Below are 19,923 nucleotides of genomic sequence, written 5' to 3' on the forward strand. Positions count from 1 at the left end.
TTTAACAGAGTTGAAAGTCCGCGTGAAAAAAAAGTTCTTCTTATTACGTAATTATTGTGGTGTCTGTGTCTGTAAATGCGCTGAACGTAATGCATACTCCATTCTGTTTGCATACTACAATATCAAAGTATGCTATGAAAAAAAATCGCATTTTTAATATTTTGTCTGTTTATTTATTTATTTATTAATCGGTTTTTATTTTTTGTAATCTTTTTTCTTTATAATGCACTTTTTATTTTTTTTTATTTTTTGCTTTACAACTCAGTTCATTTTAGAAAACCCTACAGACTGCAGAAGTAGTATGCTAGCATGCCATTCGGAACGTATTTGATCTTTTCGTAAGTTCGATCAAATCGTGAGTCAAGAAATATGATTAAATAATCAGTTAATTTGCTGAGCACGTTGCATTGTGGGATACATTATCCCCCACTGGACATTTTGTCAAAATTACAAATAGATCATTTGCGTAATTAGTTTTAATTAGGGCCCAAGCCACTAAGGCGCAGGGGCCTATTGATTTCCTAAGGATTATTTTATTTATTTATTTTTTTTTTTCTTCGACTATCCAGGGCTTTTTGGAGGCCTTAACATGCTCAAAAACTCTTGAAAATTGGCACACACGTTGGAACCTGCGGTCATTAGGACGCCGCAGAGACTGGGACCCGGGCGTGGAAACCTCTCACTTTAGAAACCCCTGCATACTGCAGAAACAGTATGCTAGCATGCCATTGGGAACACTCTCTCTCAGTGATGTCATTCTTGCTGCATGGTTGCTGCAGCAACACATCAAAATGAGGCTGAGCTGTTGTGGGGGAATCCTAAGCCCCTCCCCTCTGCTGATGTATGATAGGAGTGGCTCCGCCTCCCCAAGCCCCGCCCCCATGCATATCTTCCTGCTCTGATAAGAGAGTCTCCTAGCGCTCTCTCGTCCCGTCTCTCTCTCTCTCTCCATCCGTCTCTGCAGACAGACAGTCGGCAGCATGTCGGACTCCAGTGCAGCACCGGCGCAGAGCAAAAGCAAAGCTAAACCCTGCAAGAGAGGCAGTTTACCCAGCCGGACCAGCCCGGGTGAGTGCCGCCGCAGCGAGGAGCCAGAAGGGCTGAGAGATAGACGGGGTGGGGTGTGATAGGGGACCATATCTTCAAGCAGTTCAGGCCAGTTTGGAGTTTGTTTTCTTTTTGAGTGCTTTTTTACTCCGCAAAATGGATGCCATATTAAAATAAATATTAAAAAATAGTTATTAAATATGATTTTGTTATTTAAATATATTTTAACAGTTTTTATTAAATTATTTTTAAATGATTTTAAATGTATTTACTAATCTCCGTTGCACTGGTCAAACACATGTGAGGTGAATTAGTAATGGTCCGTGTTTCAGTCTGATCTCAGAACAGAAACGACCAACTTTCATCATTCATCAATATATTAATGAAAAGTGCAGGAATGTGGGATTGTGGGAAAGTGTTGGTCCAGGCGTGAGAGCTCATGCATTACACAGGAGCTTGTGCGTCCGGTTTTACCTGAGCCTGCAACCTTCTGGTTTATCTGAAAGAGACGAGAACGCAACGATTACAAGAAAATTCAGTTAAGTGCACAACATTATATGAGTCTAGGATATGTCTTAGTGAATGATTGCACAGGAGAAAAAAAAAGAAAAAAAAATGTAGAGAGAAAAAAGTGTAAACTAATGAAGAGAAAATGAGTGAGAAACATAATATTTTAAGCTTAACATTTTGACAGTCCAAAACACAGATGAATATCTATTTGCAACCATTTAGATTGAAAAACAACCTTACATTTAAAAATAACATCATAAATACTAGTAATATTACTAAAAATAATACATGCATACTAATATAATTATAAATAAATAATTATATTATATATAATAAATACATACTAATGTAATTATAATTACAACTTCTAATTAAAAAAAAAAAAAATATATATATATATATATATTTAAGTAATGCGTACAATATGCATTGAATTGGACGAATAAACTTTGTTAGCGAGTAATTGTGTAGGATAGAACTATTTTCCTGCACATCTGGACACACCTGTATTTTTCAGGCTGGTGTGTGTTCTGGAGTAAACAGACACGCGATTGGCTTGTTCAACTGAGAGGCGGGGCTACAGCTGCCTTACTGAGCGCTTCATTTCTCTCCTTTCCTCCTTGAATAAAATGTTACATAATGAGGTCACATGACTACAGTGAAGCGCACTACTTGTGCACAAGTACACACTACAGAGTATGTACTGCACAGTACGCTAGTGCTGCATTGGGACGCAGCCACACACACACACACAGAGGTGTGTTCATGCTGGTTTTCCCAGGATTCCACTGGAAACACAGTAGGGTTTAAACACACAGTGGTGCGTCCCGCCACCACCCACCCCTCCCCCCCATCTGCAACGTGGTACGAGCCAAACACGAGTGAACCCGAGCGTCCCGACACACACTGCGAGAGAATCGTCGAATCATCATATATTTCTGTATATTTCTTCATATATTTCGATATTTGAAGAACATTGTATGGACATTGTTTTTGACTTTCTTTTTATTGACAAAACCCCCAGATGTTTTTCGAATGTTTTTTAAGTGGTTTATCATCAATATATTACTTGTACTACCAATTATATTATTGTTTTCGGACTCATCTTAGATTTACCCGTTTCTAGTGCACTGAAGTGTGAGTGTGCAGCATCTGTTAGTGACACTGATGAATGAGTGTCGTCTGCACATGAGCGCTGTGCTTTAATAATGAGAATCAGATGCTCCAGCTCGTACTGTATGTGATGGTTTCCACACTGAATGCTGCACTGCTGTCTTGAACGACTCTGACAAAAACCAGCCAGTTAGTCGGTCAGTTTTTCCTGCTAAATGTTGTTAAGTAGATACTAAAGCATTGCTAGGGTGTTGTTCCTGGTTGCTGTGTGGTTGCTTAGGTGTTCTAGATTATTTATAGTGTGTTACTAGGTTACTAGGGCATCGCTAGGGCGTTGTGGATGGTTGCTATGTGTTTTTTCCTTCCTGTATGGTGTGAATTGTCTTAGTGATCCTCTGGTCTTTAGTCTGACTCTGGTCCCTCCTTCAGTGTGTGGAGTTCTTTTTAAATTTTATCTTCCAGCAGGTGAAAATCATGAGAGAACACACAACTAAGAGCGCCTGTACCAGTGACTGACTTTAACAGCACTATTATTAGCATCTTTAGTAACCGTCTGTGTGTGTGTGTGTGTGTGTGTGTGGATCTGTTTGGCTCTGCTGACGTGAGGCCTTTGATGTCCCAGCGCTCTCTGCCCGGCACACCAGTCACCCACAAACACCTGCCCATCGACCTGCGCACATCCATGGACGGCAAATACAAGGAGATCGCGGAGGTGTGTGTTTGTTTCTAACGTGTGTGATTGTAATGCGTGTGGTTGTAACGTGTGTATAATTGTAACGCACGTGTGTTTGTAACACGCATGTGATTGTAATGCATGTGTGTGTAACATGTATGATTGTAACGCATGTAACACGTGTGTTTGTAATGTGTGTGTAACATATGATTGTACCGTGTGTGTGTGTAATGTGTGATTGTAACAAGTGTTTGTAACACGTGTGTGATTGTAGCGTATGATTGTAATGTATGTGGTTGTAACACGTGTGTGATTGTAATGCATGTGTGTGTATGATTGTAATGCGCTTTTGTAACGTGTGTTTGTAACACGCATGTGATTGTAACGCATGTGTGGCTGTAATGCATGTGTGTGTTTGTAATGTGTGTGTAACGTGTATGATTGTAACGTGTGTAACACGTGTGTTTGTAGCGTGTGTGTAACGTGTGTGATTGTAACGCGTGTTTGTAACACGTGTGATTGTAACGTATGATTGTAATGTGTGTGTTTGTAACACGTGTGATTGTAATGCATGTGTGTGTATGATTGTAACGCTCTTTTTTAACGTGTGTGTTTGTAACATGCATGTGTGATTGTAACGAATGTGTGGCTGTAATGCATGTGTGTGTAACGTATGATTGTAACGTGTGTGTGTAACACGTGTGTGATTGTAAACCATGTTTGTAACACGTGTGTGATTGTAACGTATGATTGTAACGTGTGTGTTTGTAAAACATATTTGTAACACGTGTGTGATTGTAATGTAAGATTGTAACGTGTGTGTTTGTAACACGTGTGTCATTGTAATGCATGTGTGTGTATGATTGTAACGCGCTTTTGTAACGTGTGTGTTTGTAACGTGTGTGTGATTGTAGCACGCATGTGTGTTTGCTCTTCAGCATGAGTGTTTGTAACATGTATGTGTGTGTAACGTATGTGTAGGAGCTGCTGGCAAGGAGTCTGATGGACAGCGACATGCGTTGCGCTCCGTACGAGTTTCCTGAAGAGAGTCCCATTGAACAGCTGGAGGAGAAACGCCACCGTCTGGAGCGACAGATCAGTCAGGACGTCAAGTACAACCCGCACACACACATCCTAACTGTGTGTAATGCAACTAATTTTTCTGCACACACTGAAAGCCAATCAGTATATATTTCATGTTTAAGGTTCATTACGTGGAATTGTAATTTTTTAATAGAATATTAAAAACAAGCACATAAAAAAAAACAAAAACTAAGTAAAATAAAAAATAAAATGGGAATATTGTTAATCTTAAAGATATTTATTAATAATATTGGTAATATTATTTATTATTAATAATAAGATACTTCTAATATATTTATTAAGCTATTTTATATAATTTGTTAAATAAACTTATAAATACAGCAACTTTCCCTTCCAACTGTGATCCTAAAGGTCTTTGACCGAGTTGTTAGACTGATTTTTTTTAAGCATATTTCAGAGTATTTTAAGTCTTTTAATCAAGCAAATTATGTTTTGAGAACCGTTAAAGTTTCTGAAAGTCAAAAAATCATTTGTTTGTGAAAACTTGGCCTAGAGTCTATTATAACGGCTTCGCACCTGCTCAGGCGTTTTGTTTGCGATCTGTGTGAATTCTTTGCTTTGAACACACTGACCCAAGATACCAACAAACACCGCAGACATTCATAATCGCACACAGACACAACAAGCCACAGTTTGGCCGCTTTTCAGGCATTTGTGTGGGTGTGTTTGGGTTCGTGTCTCTTACAGATGCTTAAACACACACTCTTTCTGCTCGGGTGGAGAGTTTGAGATTCCTTCTGCTGCATTTTAAATGAAAGTGATTTAGAAAAATCAATGCGAGTGATTTGTACTCTCTCATCTCGAGTGTGTGTGTGTGTGTGTGTGTGTGTTACTCACTCAAATCTGCCGCTTCGCCTCACATCCTTCAAGGCTTGAGCCCGAGATTCTGCTGCGAGCGAAACAAGACTTCATGAAAATAGACAGCGCAGCAGACCTGGAGTGAGTCACTGCTATCTGTCCATCTGTCTGTCTGTCCCTCCGTCTGCATCTCTCAGCTCATGTGTCCGTCTGCAGGAGTCTGAAGGACAGTCATGTGGACGTGGTGGACCAGCACCATATGGAGCAAGAGCCGCTGATGGAGAAAAACTTCCAGCGCGTGTCCATCTCAGGAGACGAGAAGTGTGGGGTGAGAACCAGAGAAACCAGCTTCAGTTAGTTTGCATGAAAAATGACAATAAAACAGAGATATAACGTTTACAGCACTTATTAATCTGGGTTGTGCACCTTTGTATGTGTGCTAATACATTTTAACAAGTGCAAATTAACCTCAGGTAGTATTTTTGTAGCACTTTTCACAATGTTAATAATACTAAAAAGCAACCTACAGAATAAAAACGCAGAATATTTTAACTTACTGCAACAAAATTCTTGCTAGGTGTGAATCTTCCATTTTCATTTTGAAGAAGAATTAAAAGAAATTGAAGAAATTTCAGTATCACTTAAGAAAACCTTGAATCCTTCAATGAGGTGATAAATCAATAATTCATTTGAAAACATTTTCAAAAAAATTTAAAAATCAAGTAAGCAATCAATTATTAACACGTGAATAAATATTTGATAAAAATCAGTTTAGTCTTTGTTTTTTAGTTAAAAATATTAAAATGTATTTTCCTTCTTTGAAATATAGCTGAAGTAGAAATATTAGATGAAAAACTTAAACTGCAATTCAAAATGAAATTTAGCTAATATAGAAATTAATAATAAAACTAAACAAATCTGTATTAGCATGATTTTATAATCTAACTTCTTTAAGTTTTGTTCTCTAAAAATTCTTAATATTAAGTTTTCTGTTTTTCTCTAAGTTCTCTAAGCTTTGTTCTTTAAAAAATCTTGATATTAAGTTTTGTTCTTTAAAAATGTGTTAATGTTAAGCTTTCTCTATGTTTTTTATACATTCTCTAAGTTTTGTTCTTTCAAAATTCTTAATATTAATTTTTCTCAGCTTTTTCTAAGTTCTGTAAGATTTTTTCTTTAAATATTTTTAGTTTTATTTTTTCCTCTAAGTTCTCTAAGCTTTGTTCTTTAAAAAAATCTTGATATTAAGTTTTCTCTTAAGTTTTCTACATTCTCTGTTTTGTTCTTTAAGCAGTTCTTAATATTAAGTTTTATCTACGTTTTTTTTTCTCTAAGTTCTCTAAGTTTTGTTATTTAAAAAAATCTTGATATTAAGTTTTCTCTAAGTTCTAAGTTTTGCTCTTTAATTTTTTTTATATTAATTAGGTTTTCTCTAAGTTTTCTAAGTTTTGTTGTTTAAGAAATAGTTAATTTTAAGTTTTCTCTAAGTTTTTTTCTACATTATGTTTTGTTCATAATTTTTTTTTATATTAATTAGGTTTCCTCTATGTTCTCTAAGTTTTGTTGTTTAAAAGTTTCTACATTCTCTGTTTTGTTCTTTAAGCAGTTCCTAAAATCAAGTTTTCTCTAAGTTCTAAGTTTTGCTCTTTTTTTTATATATTAATTAGGTTTTCTCTAAGTTCTTCAAGATTTTTTCTTTAAACATTTGTTGTTTCTTTTAATTTTTGTAAGTTTTCTGCTTTAAAAAATTCTTAACATCAAGTTAAGTTTTTCTCTAAGTTCTTTAAATATTCTCAGTATTAATTTTTTCTCTAAGCTTTGTTCTTTAAAAATTCTTAATATTAAGTTTTCTAAGTTCTCCAAGTTTTGTTCTTTAAAAAAATCTTGATATTAAGTTTTCTCTAAGTTTGGTTGTTTAAAAATTTGTTAATTTTAAGATTTCTCTAAGGTTTTTCTACATTCTCTATGTTTTGTTCTTTAATTTTTTAATATTAATTAGGTTTCCTCTAAGTTTTGTTGTTTAAAAATTTCTACATTCTCTATGTTTTGTTCTTTAAGCAGTTCCTACAATTAAGTTTTCTCTAAGTTCTAAGTTTTGCTCTTTTTTTTATTTTATTTTTTTAAGGTTTTCTCTAAGTTTTCTAAGTTTTGTTGTTTAAGAAATAGTTAATTTTAAGTTTTCTCTAAGTTTTTTTCTACATTATGTTTTGTTCATAATTTTTTTTTATATTAATTAGGTTTCCTCTATGTTCTCTAAGTTTTGTTGTTTAAAAGTTTCTACATTCTCTGTTTTGTTCTTTAAGCAGTTCCTAAAATCAAGTTTTCTCTAAGTTCTAAGTTTTGCTCTTTTTTTTATATATTAATTAGGTTTTCTCTAAGTTCTTCAAGATTTTTTCTTTAAACATTTGTTGTTTCTTTTAATTTTTGTAAGTTTTCTGCTTTAAAAAATTCTTAACATCAAGTTAAGTTTTTCTCTAAGTTCTTTAAATATTCTCAGTATTAATTTTTTCGCTAAGTTTTGTTCTTTAAAAATTCTTAATATTAATTGTTTTCTCCAAGTTCTCAAATTTAAGTTGTTTTTAGCATGTTTAGATATTTTTACTGTAAAACAGGACAAATACACTGATTCACTGATGTTGACTGATTCTAGAGGGATTCTTGTGGTGTTTGTGTGTTCAGGTGCCGTTCACGGATCTGGTGGACGCAGCGAAGTGTGTTGTGAAGGCCTTGTTCATCAGAGAGAAGTACATGGCTGTGTCTCTGCAGACCTTCTGTAAAACCACGGCACGATCCCTGCAGGAGCTCAGCCAGAGACTGCCGGACATCGACGCGCTCGAGAACCTTCACGACAGTCCCGTCGACTCAGGTGTGTGTGAGCACCTCGACATGCTACAGAACCCAGCACAAGCCAGCTCTGACCTGTGTGTGTGTGTGTGTGTGTGTGTCTCAGACATGTCCGTTCACCCGCCGGTGTCAGAAACACATCCGTACGAGGGCCAGGACATGAAGAACCTGCCGCCAGACTCCGGATACAGCTGCAGGATGGTGGATGGAGTCATTCACGTCTACACCGCACAAAACCCCACGGACGAGTGAGTTTCGAGGACAAACCGACTGCAAACGTCCTCTAAATTAGCTCAATTTAGCTAAACCTCCTTTTGGGGACGTCCTTGAAAGGGAAAATAGATCTTGAAGACACATGAGCCTGTTTCAAACCCTCGAATAGCCTTAACAGCAATGCACTGAAAAAAAAAACTGGTGTAGAAACAGTTTTCACTCTGAAAACGAAATGTTGAAGATGAAAGACTGAAATAGTTTTTTTTTGTAAAACATGCTCTAATAATTGTATTTTATTAACAACTTTGAATCAAATCATTGTAGAAGCTAACAAGTAAACAAACAATAAAAAAAAAATATATATATATATGTATATGTATAAAATTGTATTTATATATAGACATATATATGTATTTTAATAAATAAAAAAGCTTCATTGCACACAATGCAGTGCATTTTGGGATTGTCAAACAGGATGCTGAATTTCAATTCAAATTTGAATTCTAACAAAGTAGAATCAGTGTTATTATTTTTAACTAAAACTATTTAAAAAACACAGTTATGTTAATTGTAAAAAAAGAGAATATAAAAACACTTATTTTATTCTTTGCAGGGTTATTATTGTTAACTATAACTACAACCATTTAAAAAAAAATTTGTGTTACTTATTAAAATAAACATTAACTGAAACAAAATAAAATAACAACTTAAAATTAAACTAATTTTATTTCAGCTAGTTTGTTGCTAGGGCACATTTCTAATTTTCAATTAGCTTAAGTTCTAAAATAACGAAAACAATTAAAATAATAAAAACTAAATAGGCATATTTAATAAAAATATTCAAAAACACACAACAAAATTACTAAAACTTACTTTAAAATGAAAATAATACAGAAAATATAAGCAATCAATGATCAACATGTCAATAAATATATAAAAGATGCAATTTGACAATAGAAGGTAATAAACAAATTTGAAAATACAAGTTAAATTTGGCTAATATTAAAAATTAATAAAAAGAAATCGTAATCTTCAAACAATGACATCATTAACTACGTATAAAAATATTTAGAAAATGTAACTTAATAAAATAAACATTAACCGAAATTAAATTTGTACAGAAATTAAACTGCTTTATTTCAGCTAGTTTGTAGCCAGGACACATTTCTTATTTGTGTTTAGTTTAAGTACTCAAATAAAAAGTAAATAGGCATACTAAAAAAAAATAAAAACAACATAATTACTAAAATGTTAACTAAAATTAAAATGAATACAAAAATTATAAAAATAAAAAACAAATTCAAAATATTATATATTAATATATACTAAAATAGTACAATTTAAATTAACTGATATTCAAAGAAATTCAATCTAGAAAATCAAACAAATAAATATATAAATGTGAATAAATAGTTAAATGATTATGTAATTTGACAACAAAAATAATCAATAAAACACAAAACTGAAAATACTACTGATAGTATAATAATAATGCTAATCTTCAAACAACAAAAAGTGTCTTCATGACAGGAGCGTGTGCATATATGATGCCTAAAAACACTCACTATGTAGGCGGCACACTAGGGCTGAAACAGGGTTTGCTTTATAGTTTGTGTCAGTCTTCAGCACTTGAATACAGCTTGAACAGAACAGCAGGACGTCTGTCGTTTAAGTAAACGTTAGTGAATCGTCCGCAGGAGCACCGAGCTGGACCTGCCGTATCCAGACCTGCAGGAATACATCGCCGACATGACCCTGATGATGGCGCTCATCATTAACGGCCCCGTGTGAGTGCCTCGTTTCCCAGCATGCACTGGGCTCGGCGCACAGCTGTGAGTTCTGCCACGTCTGATGTGTGTGTTTCTCTACAGAAAGTCGTTCTGTTACCGGCGGCTGCAGTATCTGAGCTCTAAGTTTCAGATGCACGTCCTGCTGAACGAGATGAAGGAGCTCGCCGCACAGAAGAAGGTGCCACACAGAGACTTCTACAACATACGCAAGGTGAAATATAAATTAATGCATCATTCAATCATCAGTATGTACATACATAAATAAGCCAAATGGAAGTACAACATCAATATGTGACCCTGGAGCACAAAATCAGTGTTAAGTCGCTGGGGTATATTTGTAGCAATAGCCAAAAATACATTGTATGGGTCAAAATTATAGATTTTTCTTTTATGCCAAAAATCATTAGGACATTAAGTAAAGATCATGTTCCATGAAGATATTTTGTAAATTTCCTACCGTAAATATATCAAAACTTAATGTTTGATTAGTAATATGCATTGCTAAGAACTTCATTTGAACAACTTTAAAGATGATTTTCTCAATATTTAGATTTTTTTGCACCCTCAGATTCCAGATTTTCAGATGATGCATAAATCTCAATTTTGAAAATTTACACTTAAGACTGGTTTTGTGGTCCAGGGTCAAATATAGAGTTATAGAATATTAAATCTAAGGTAATATAAATTGAATTTACTAGTATAGTAATAATTATACAAATGAAAATATCTGTATTAAATATTTATAATAAATAAATATAATTCTAAATATATGTAATAAACATATGCAATGTATATAATAAGTATATAAATAATATAATACTACTAATAATGAACAGTATTAGAATATTACAATTCATAATATTTGAATATTAATGTACAGCATTAGAATATAGAAACATACACGCTATTAAAATGATTATTGAAAATGAAAAATAATATAACAAATTTAAATACTTTTACTGTATGATAAAAAGTATAATAATATAATTCAAATTTTTTTTAAATAAAATATATTTTTAAAAGTTTTATAGGAAATATAGAACAATATTTTTATATTATAGAAAAATATGTAATGATTATATATTATAATATTAATATAATGTATGGCAGTGCAATATTAAAAGATATAGAATAATAGAATGACTATTATAGAAACTATAAAATTAAATTACTAATATAGAAATTATTATCAAAATGAAAATTGCTTTACTGTATAAATAAATAAATATATATATATATATATATAATTATATTTATTTAAAACAAATTTTTTTTAGAAAAATATACAATATATATATATATATTATATCAAATATCTTTATCTTAAATTTAACAATATTTATAATATTATATCATATTTTACATATAATGTACAATATTGTATACATATTAATAAGTACACAATATTTTAATAAATACATTTTCAATTTGTCTATTGACTTTTCTTTTAAGCAAATTAAATTCAAATTACAACTATAAACAAGCAACAATTACAAAAGATTTTAAAAAGCCAATTCATAAATTCAAAATGTTGCACCAAAGAGATTCTCGACGAGAAAAACAACGCGGAAAAGTGCAACAACTAGATCTCGCTCGAAATAAACTGCTGTCAAAACCGATTGGTGTTTCATAGAGCCTCGTTTGTGAAACGCCAGCAGAATGAATTAGCATGTGAACTGTCTTCAGGTGGACACACACATCCACGCCTCGTCCTGCATGAACCAGAAGCACCTGCTGCGCTTCATCAAGCGCGCGATGAAGAAATATCCAGACGAGATCGTGCACATGGAGGGCGGCCGCGGACAGACGCTGATGGAGGTGTTCGAGAACATGAACCTGACGGCGTACGACCTGAGCGTGGACACACTGGACATGCACGCGGTGAGAGTCTCGTGCACGCTAAACTATTCTTTGAAACAATAGGGGGCGACGAGGAGTAATTGTCCTCTAAAACCATCGATTCACCGGTGAGAGGAAGTCATTTGCCGGTACAAGATTTCTCGCGTGATGAATGAGTTGATGAATTAATAATTTCTTTATGTACAAACTGATTAAAATAATCTTAAGCTTTTGTGTTTATTTCGCATCAAAACCAAGACAACTTTAAGCAAATAGTGTATAAATAGTATCTAAATGAATTCTATTTCTATTTTTATACAATAAAAATAAAACGTACTTCAATTAAAAAGCCTTGGACAAACTCTACATTGTTTTCCCTCAAAGCGTTGAAAGTTGCACCTGGTGGAGTTTGAACTTAACATCAACTGCTTCTGTTTCACACAAATGCCGGCACAGACGTGCATGTTCGGCTAGAGTCGCTTTGAACTCGTGCATCTTCGGAAGCGGAGCTGCGCGGAAAGTTACAAAAAACGTCGTGCACACCGCCACGCGAAACGACGTTGTAGAGATTCGTTTGGAGCCAGAGTCTGCGCAGTAGAGATTCGTTAATAGGAGACGCGTCGTCCATCTTTTTTTACAGTCTATGGTGCCGCTGGCAACACTACAACGCCACTGCTTTGGGGCGTGTCAAATCAAATCTTTTTCCTTTCACAGCGATCGGTTGTCGCCCAGCGTTTTTCGCTCGACATTTGCATGAAGTCGAGGAATGCCCAATCTTTTTGACGCTCTCAGCCACTGTCAACGCTTTCTCCGCGCCGCTTTCAATCCCATAATACACCGCGCGAGCGTTTAAGCTCAACTTCCATAGGAATGAATTGAAAACGCTCGCTCCGCTGCGCTCGCTACATGCCAGTGGAAACGCACCGTAAATCAGCCTTAACACGCTAACACAGCGAGTCACGTGACACCTGCCGCTTCCTCCGCAGGACAGGAACACCTTCCACCGCTTCGACAAATTCAACTCCAAATACAACCCCATCGGAGAGTCCATCCTCAGAGAGATCTTCATCAAGACCGACAACCACCTCCACGGGAAGTACTTCGGACACATCGTCAAGGTACAGACGACAGGAATGCAATTCATGACATACTTACAATTACTGGAATATCAATGTATCACATGTGTGTATAAAACATGTAATATATGCATTTCTATAAACACATTCAAAAATACATTCATTATGTGTTTAACCTTAAAAAATTAATTCATTTAGTGCATTATAAATATTTAAAATAATGAAATGTCAATTAATAAATCATGAGATCAAATGAGAAATAGATTGAGTATGTGAATAAATTGATTAAATAATAAGTAAATTTTATTATCATATATAGAATATATATATATATATATATATATATATATATATATATATATATATATACAGTATATAACAAATTAAATAAAACTGAATATGCTAGTAATGCCCAGAATTATCCGAATTAAAATATTTATTTATAAATATGTGATGTATAATAAATATAAATATTAATACTATAATAATGTACAGTATTGGAATATTAACATACAGAATATTAGAATACGATAATTAAAAAATTATAATATAGAAATAATTACGAAAACAAAAAGTGTTACTGTATAATATTATAAATATAACATTATTGTACAATATATATAATATTTATTTCTATATGCATGTTTAAAAACACGTGTAATATGTTTAAAGTTTTAGAAATTAATTCATTTAATGCATTTAACACAACACAATATTTTTTTAATTAAATTAAAATTAATTAATTAAAAACATTTTAAAGACATAATTTTGCTTCCTTTTCTAAATCTATGTTTTGCATTTTATTAAAATTAATTAAAGTAAAAAAAAAAAACAATACAAATATTATATTTAAACTGACTTTTTATATATTTTTTCCTTGCATAATGCAGTTTTAAGGAGACATAATGATATCCAAAACTGTTTTATTAATCAAGTTTTAAAATTAATTTCTAATATTAAAGTAAATTGCTACATGATGAAAGGAATTGATATATTTAAATAAAAATTAAATTAATAAAACAATAATATGTTTATATTGTTTATTTATTAATTTAATCTCATAACTTTATGCATTATCTTTGTCTGGCCTACTTCAAATGAATAACTCTTCAATAAAACCAAAACAGGTGCTGAATGTGCTGCGGTGTGTTTCCTGTGTGCGCAGGAAGTGATGTCAGACCTGGAGGAGAGTAAGTATCAGAACGCTGAGCTGCGTCTGTCCGTTTACGGCCGATCCATGGATGAGTGGGACAAACTAGCGCTGTGGGCCGTCTCTCACTCCATCTACTCCGACAACGTGCGCTGGCTCGTGCAGATCCCACGACTCTTGTGAGAGACACAACAAAGCATGTGCTGAATAAGTATTATCACTCCAAATTATTTGTAATTGGGAAAAAAGTTACAATTGGCTCCTGTTACAATAGTCACCAGTGTGAAACTGTGAAGGCCGGTTTCATGGTCACCTCAGAAACAGGAAGTGATGAATGACTGTAGAATTTTCCAGTCTCTTTTGGGAATGTGCTGTAATTCCACTCAGTGTGTAAATAGAGCTCATTCCTTTTGGCAGAGCAAAATATTGTTTGTGTGTGTGTGTGTGTGTGTGTGCACGTCTATACTTTATTTTAGAATTTATTTGGAATGTTTCCACGTTGAACATCATTGTCTTTAGTTTACACAGTTCAGGCTGTCCTTGTTTGTGTTCCCAGTCTACGATGTGTCTCTCTCTCTCACACATACACACACACACACACACAAACAGTCTTTCTCTTTCTGTTCTTTAGTTGTCTTGACACACACTCAAAGCATCTAGAATGTGAGTCCTACAGCAACGGAATACTAAAGACATGAAGAAAGAAAAGAAGACAAAACAGGCAGAACTGAGGAGGAATGCACATTATACTTTCCCAAAACTATAGTCACTTTCTTTCTGATTTGTTCTGACATTTCAAGATATCGAATCTGAAGTTTGTTTCTTTAAATATTTTGTATTACCATTATCTTTCTTCGTTTCAAATGATGTTTAGTAGTGCTGAAGTTCGTATACTGTACCCTGAAGCACATTCCTCTTTGTTTCAAAATCCTGGTTTCTCCATAGTGGTGGATGTTTTGAACTCACAGGAAGGAGTTTTTATCTTCATGTTTTTATTTGCGCACCTTACACATAAGGTTGCAAAAAGGTGGAAAATGTCCAGTAAATTTTGGAAATATTCCAGAAATTTTGGAAACTTTCCAGAATTTTTTGGAATATTCCAGGGATTTTTGGAAATTTACCGGAAATTTTCCACCCCTTTTGCAACACTAGTCAGACTTTTTAATTAAAACTACAACCATAAAATATATTTTCGTTACTTGAAATAAAATAAAATACATAAATATTTCAGCTAGCTGCCAAGCAGTGTTATTTTAGTATTATTTACATATAATTATTGTTTTTATTAACATTTTTAATTAGCTTTTATATTTTCAGTTTTCAATTTATTTTACTAAATTTGTTATGTGCTTTTCTTTTTTATTTATTTATTTATTTTTTATAATTTTTTTAATATTACAATTTGGGTGTAACTTAGTTTTAGTTTTTATTTATTTCCAGTTAATTTTTGAGATTCAACTTAAAAATTAGAAACGCTGCCATCTAACTGTAATATTGTTTTTTTTTATTTTTACCTAATATTTATTTTATTTCAGCTTTTTTACATTACAAATGTTTTTAATAGTTTTAGTTAACGATAAAAGCCCAAGACAACATTTCTCGTTTTCATTTAGTTGAACTGAAATAACTAAAACTGAAACTGAAATAAAAATCAATAAAAACTGAATAAAGACATATAAAAATATGAAAAATTACTAAAATTGAAAATAAATAGGAAAAAAATAAAAGACAAAAACTGCAAAAATAAATGAGGAATTGTAAGTGATAAATATGTATACTGCACAAAATAAAATATGTAAATATATAGAATACATTAATGTACGAATAAATAAATACAGAAATAATGTATTAATCTTATTTAATAAATACATTGGTCATTAATAACTGTATGGCTAAAGTGTATACAAAAATTAAATACATTAAATCAATGAACACAAATGAAAATGAGTTGAATCACTAACATTATTTTATTTTTGCACTTCTGGTTCTTCATAAACTGATTCACAAAGTGAATCAGATGTTTGGGAGTGAGTGAAATGTTCACATAACACAGTTAAATAACTTACAATAAAGAACAGGATATAATTAAACATCACTAAAACAACATAAAATGGACTTTTTGAAATATTTGAATCGAGAAATGAATCACAAATTAAAATGATTCACCAGTATGAATCGTTCAGTGCCCGCTGAAAGGCGTGAAAGATTCTGTGCCCGTTAAAGACTATATAAAAATACTTAATGAGCACATTTCCTGTTGAAACAGGAAGCAGTCAGTGTTATTTTAGAGAGAGTCTGATTGGACGGAGATCTATGCAGTGCACGATGATGTCATCAGTGCCTCTAGTTTGTTTGACCTGAGGAGAAAAACTGTGTGTTTAACAATCAGGTGTTGGGACTCGACAGCGTGGACGACGAGTCCAAACCGGAGCATCACGTCTTCAACCTGGACAGTCCGTCTCCGGCGCGCTGGTGTGACGACGACAACCCGCCGTACTCGTATTATCTGTACTACATGTACGCCAACATGACCGTCCTCAACCACCTGCGCAGGTACTCACGCCACACCATGTGATCGAATCGCTTTATAAAGGCCTCTGAATCACCTGTCCGTCTGTGTGAGCAGGAGGCGGGGCTTCCACACCTTCGTGCTGCGACCTCACTGCGGGGAGGCGGGGCCTATCCATCACCTGGTGTCTGGATTCATGCTGTCTGAAAACATCTCACACGGACTGCTGCTCAGGAAGGTACGCGGACGCTGGGGAGGGAGTCAAAGAAACTGATTCACTAAAGAACCGCTTCAAAAGAGTCATTTATTCACAAATCAGACTATATTGGTTGTGCAGCACTTGTGTGATTCAGTAAAATGAACCGGTTCACTTAAAGAACCAATTCAAACGAGTCATTGATTCACAAATCAGACTATACTGGTTGTGCAGCACTTGTGTGATTCAGTAAAATGAACCGGTTCACTTAAAGAACCAATTCAAACGAGTCATTGATTCACAAATCAGACTATACTGGTTGTGCAGCACTTGTGTGATTCAGTAAAATGAACCGGTTCACTTAAAGAACCAATTCAAACGAGTCATTGATTCACAAATCAGACTATACTGGTTGTGCAGCACTTGTGTGATTCAGTAAAATGAACCGGTTCACTTAAAGAACCAATTCAAAAGAGTCACTAGTTCAGGAATGTGACTACGGTTGTGTTGGATTCAGTAAAATGAACAGTTTCATGAGAATCATTGATCTGGGAATCGGACTACACTTGCCACACTACACTATGTGGTTTTGATTTACTAAAAAGAACTGGTTCGAAAGAGTCATTTGTTCAGGAATTGGATTACACCGGTTGTGCTGTATGTGTTTGAGTCACTGAAATGAACCAGTTCATAAGAATCATTAGTCCGGGAATCGGATACACTGGTCACGCTAAGTGGATTTAATTTACTAAAAAGAACCAGTTCAAAAGAGTCAATTGTTCAGGAATCAGACTATAACCAGTTGGGCTGCATGTGTTTGATTCACTAAAATGAACTGGTTCATAAGAATCTTTAGTCCTGGAATTGGACTACACTGGTCACACTGTGGATCTGATTTACTAAAAAGAAAGAGTACATAAGAGTCATTGTTCTGGAATCAGATTACACAGGTTGTACTCTTTGTGCTTGATTCAATAAAATGAACCGCTTTAAAAGAGTCTGTTTTTCAGAACTATAAAGGCTTTTTTTTTTTTTTTTGAGTGAATCAAACACGTACAGAGTAACCTATGTAGTCCGATTCCTGAATGAATGATTCTTATGAACTGGTTCTTTTTTATTGACTAATGTAGTTTGATTCCTTTTCCTGGAATGGATTAACTATTGTGTTTTTGATTCACTGAAATGGATGTGGACACTGTGTGAATTTGATTCACTAAAAAGAACCAGTTCATAAGAGTCATTTGTTCAGGACTCGGACTACAGTGTTTCTTTTTAGTGAATCAAACACATACAGAGCAACCAATGTAGTCCGATGCCTGAATGAATGACTCTTATAAACAAATGACTCATACAGTAGCCTATTTTCATTCATTCCACAATTGGATTTCAGTCGTTGCGATATGTGGCTTTGATTCAGTAAAAAGATGCAGCTCGTGAAAGTTATTTGGGTAACGGATTTCACTAGAAGTTTTGATTCATTTAAAGTTTTGGTTCAAATGAATCATTTGTTCAGGAATCATACTACGCTGGTTGTGTCATTTGATTCCAGTACTTTTAAAAGAACAGTAACTAGTTGTTTTTAGCTAATACAGAGCGACCAATATAGTCTGACTCCTTAACAAATCAACCTTATGAACCAGTTCTTTTTAGTGAATCAAACACATATAGCACAACCAGTGTAGGTTCACATATCTTTGTTTTGATTCAACAAAACGGTTCGGTTCATTTGTTTAGAAATTAGATTTCACTAGTCAGTCAAAAACATAGTGCGTAACTAATGTAGTTTCTTTTTGATTCACGAAAAAGAACCGGTTCATAAGAGTCATTTGTTCAGGAATCGGTCTACGTTAGTCACTCTGGATGTGTTAAGAACCGCTTCATAATAGTCACTCATTCAGGAATCATTGGTTTTCAGTATTTTGAACAGGTTCTCGTTTACTACACTTGATAAACACACAGAACTGAATGAGTGAACAGGAAGAGGAGGTCAGATGAGCAGTGATCGTGTACCTGTGTGTGTGTCGTAGGCTCCGGTCCTGCAGTATCTGTATTATCTGGCTCAGGTGGGCATCGCCATGTCTCCGCTCAGCAACAACAGTCTGTTTCTGAGTTACCATCGCAACCCTCTGCCCGAGTATCTGTCCCGCGGCCTGATGGTGTCGCTGTCCACCGACGACCCGCTGCAGTTCCACTTCACTAAGGTGAGCGGCGGCGGCGCGAGACGCTCCAGACTGATGACTCGTGTCGTGTGTGTGTATGTAAATGTGTGTGTGTGTTTCAGGAGCCTCTGATGGAGGAGTACAGCATCGCTGCTCAGGTGTGGAAACTGAGCTCATGTGACATGTGTGAACTCGCCAGAAACAGTGTGTTAATGAGCGGCTTCTCACACAAGGTAACTCACACACACACACACTCACTCACACAGAGACACAGACCCACAGACCCACACATACACACACACTCACAGAGACACAGACCCACAGACCCACACATACACACACACTCACAGAGACACAGACCCACAGACCCACACATACACACACACTCACAGAGACACAGACCCACAGACCCACACATACACACACACTCACAGAGACACAGACCCACAGACCCACACATACACACACACTCACAGAGACACAGACCCACAGACCCACACATACACACACACTCACAGAGACACAGACCCACAGACCCACACATACACACACACTCACACACCAACAAAATGAAACAGCAGTATAATGTAGAAACTATTGACATTATCAAAACTAAATTAACTTTGAAATGTTTAATGATCAGTAATTCAATATTTCTCTTGTATGTTGTGTTAAAATATATATAATCATAATTTTTCTAGTTATGCTCATCTTAAAAATATTTATTTGGCTTGAAATCGGTGTGAAAAATGTATAACATTTTCTAAACTAAACTAAACTAATAAAATCAAATAAAATAAAAATAATAAAATCAAATAAAATTTAATTTAATTAAATAATAAAATAAAATAAAATAAAAATAATAAAATCAAATCAAATTTAATTTAATTAAATAATAAAATAAA

General features: G+C 34.3%; 1 protein-coding gene across 1 annotated transcript in view; it reads left to right on the plus strand.

Moving 5' to 3' along the window:
• The first annotated feature begins 896 nt into the window (after positions 1-896).
• The window catches only part of LOC107698278 (AMP deaminase 2-like), a 20,562-nt gene continuing 1,535 nt past the window's right edge, over positions 897-19,923 (plus strand). Inside the window, exons 1-16 of the mRNA XM_016499234.1 lie at positions 897-1,068; positions 3,252-3,382; positions 4,325-4,455; positions 5,318-5,386; positions 5,462-5,573; positions 7,922-8,108; positions 8,193-8,334; positions 9,997-10,086; positions 10,171-10,300; positions 11,776-11,970; positions 12,915-13,046; positions 14,170-14,333; positions 16,510-16,707; positions 16,781-16,901; positions 18,887-19,060; positions 19,141-19,251. Coding sequence (XP_016354720.1) covers positions 981-1,068; positions 3,252-3,382; positions 4,325-4,455; positions 5,318-5,386; positions 5,462-5,573; positions 7,922-8,108; positions 8,193-8,334; positions 9,997-10,086; positions 10,171-10,300; positions 11,776-11,970; positions 12,915-13,046; positions 14,170-14,333; positions 16,510-16,707; positions 16,781-16,901; positions 18,887-19,060; positions 19,141-19,251 — 2,175 coding nt within the window. The 5' untranslated portion in view covers positions 897-980. The remainder of the gene's footprint in view (positions 1,069-3,251; positions 3,383-4,324; positions 4,456-5,317; positions 5,387-5,461; positions 5,574-7,921; positions 8,109-8,192; positions 8,335-9,996; positions 10,087-10,170; positions 10,301-11,775; positions 11,971-12,914; positions 13,047-14,169; positions 14,334-16,509; positions 16,708-16,780; positions 16,902-18,886; positions 19,061-19,140; positions 19,252-19,923) is intronic.

Source organism: Sinocyclocheilus anshuiensis, unplaced genomic scaffold (genome assembly GCF_001515605.1).
Source record: "Sinocyclocheilus anshuiensis isolate Anshui unplaced genomic scaffold, SAMN03320099.WGS_v1.1 scaffold2216, whole genome shotgun sequence".
NCBI lineage: Eukaryota > Metazoa > Chordata > Actinopteri > Cypriniformes > Cyprinidae > Sinocyclocheilus > Sinocyclocheilus anshuiensis.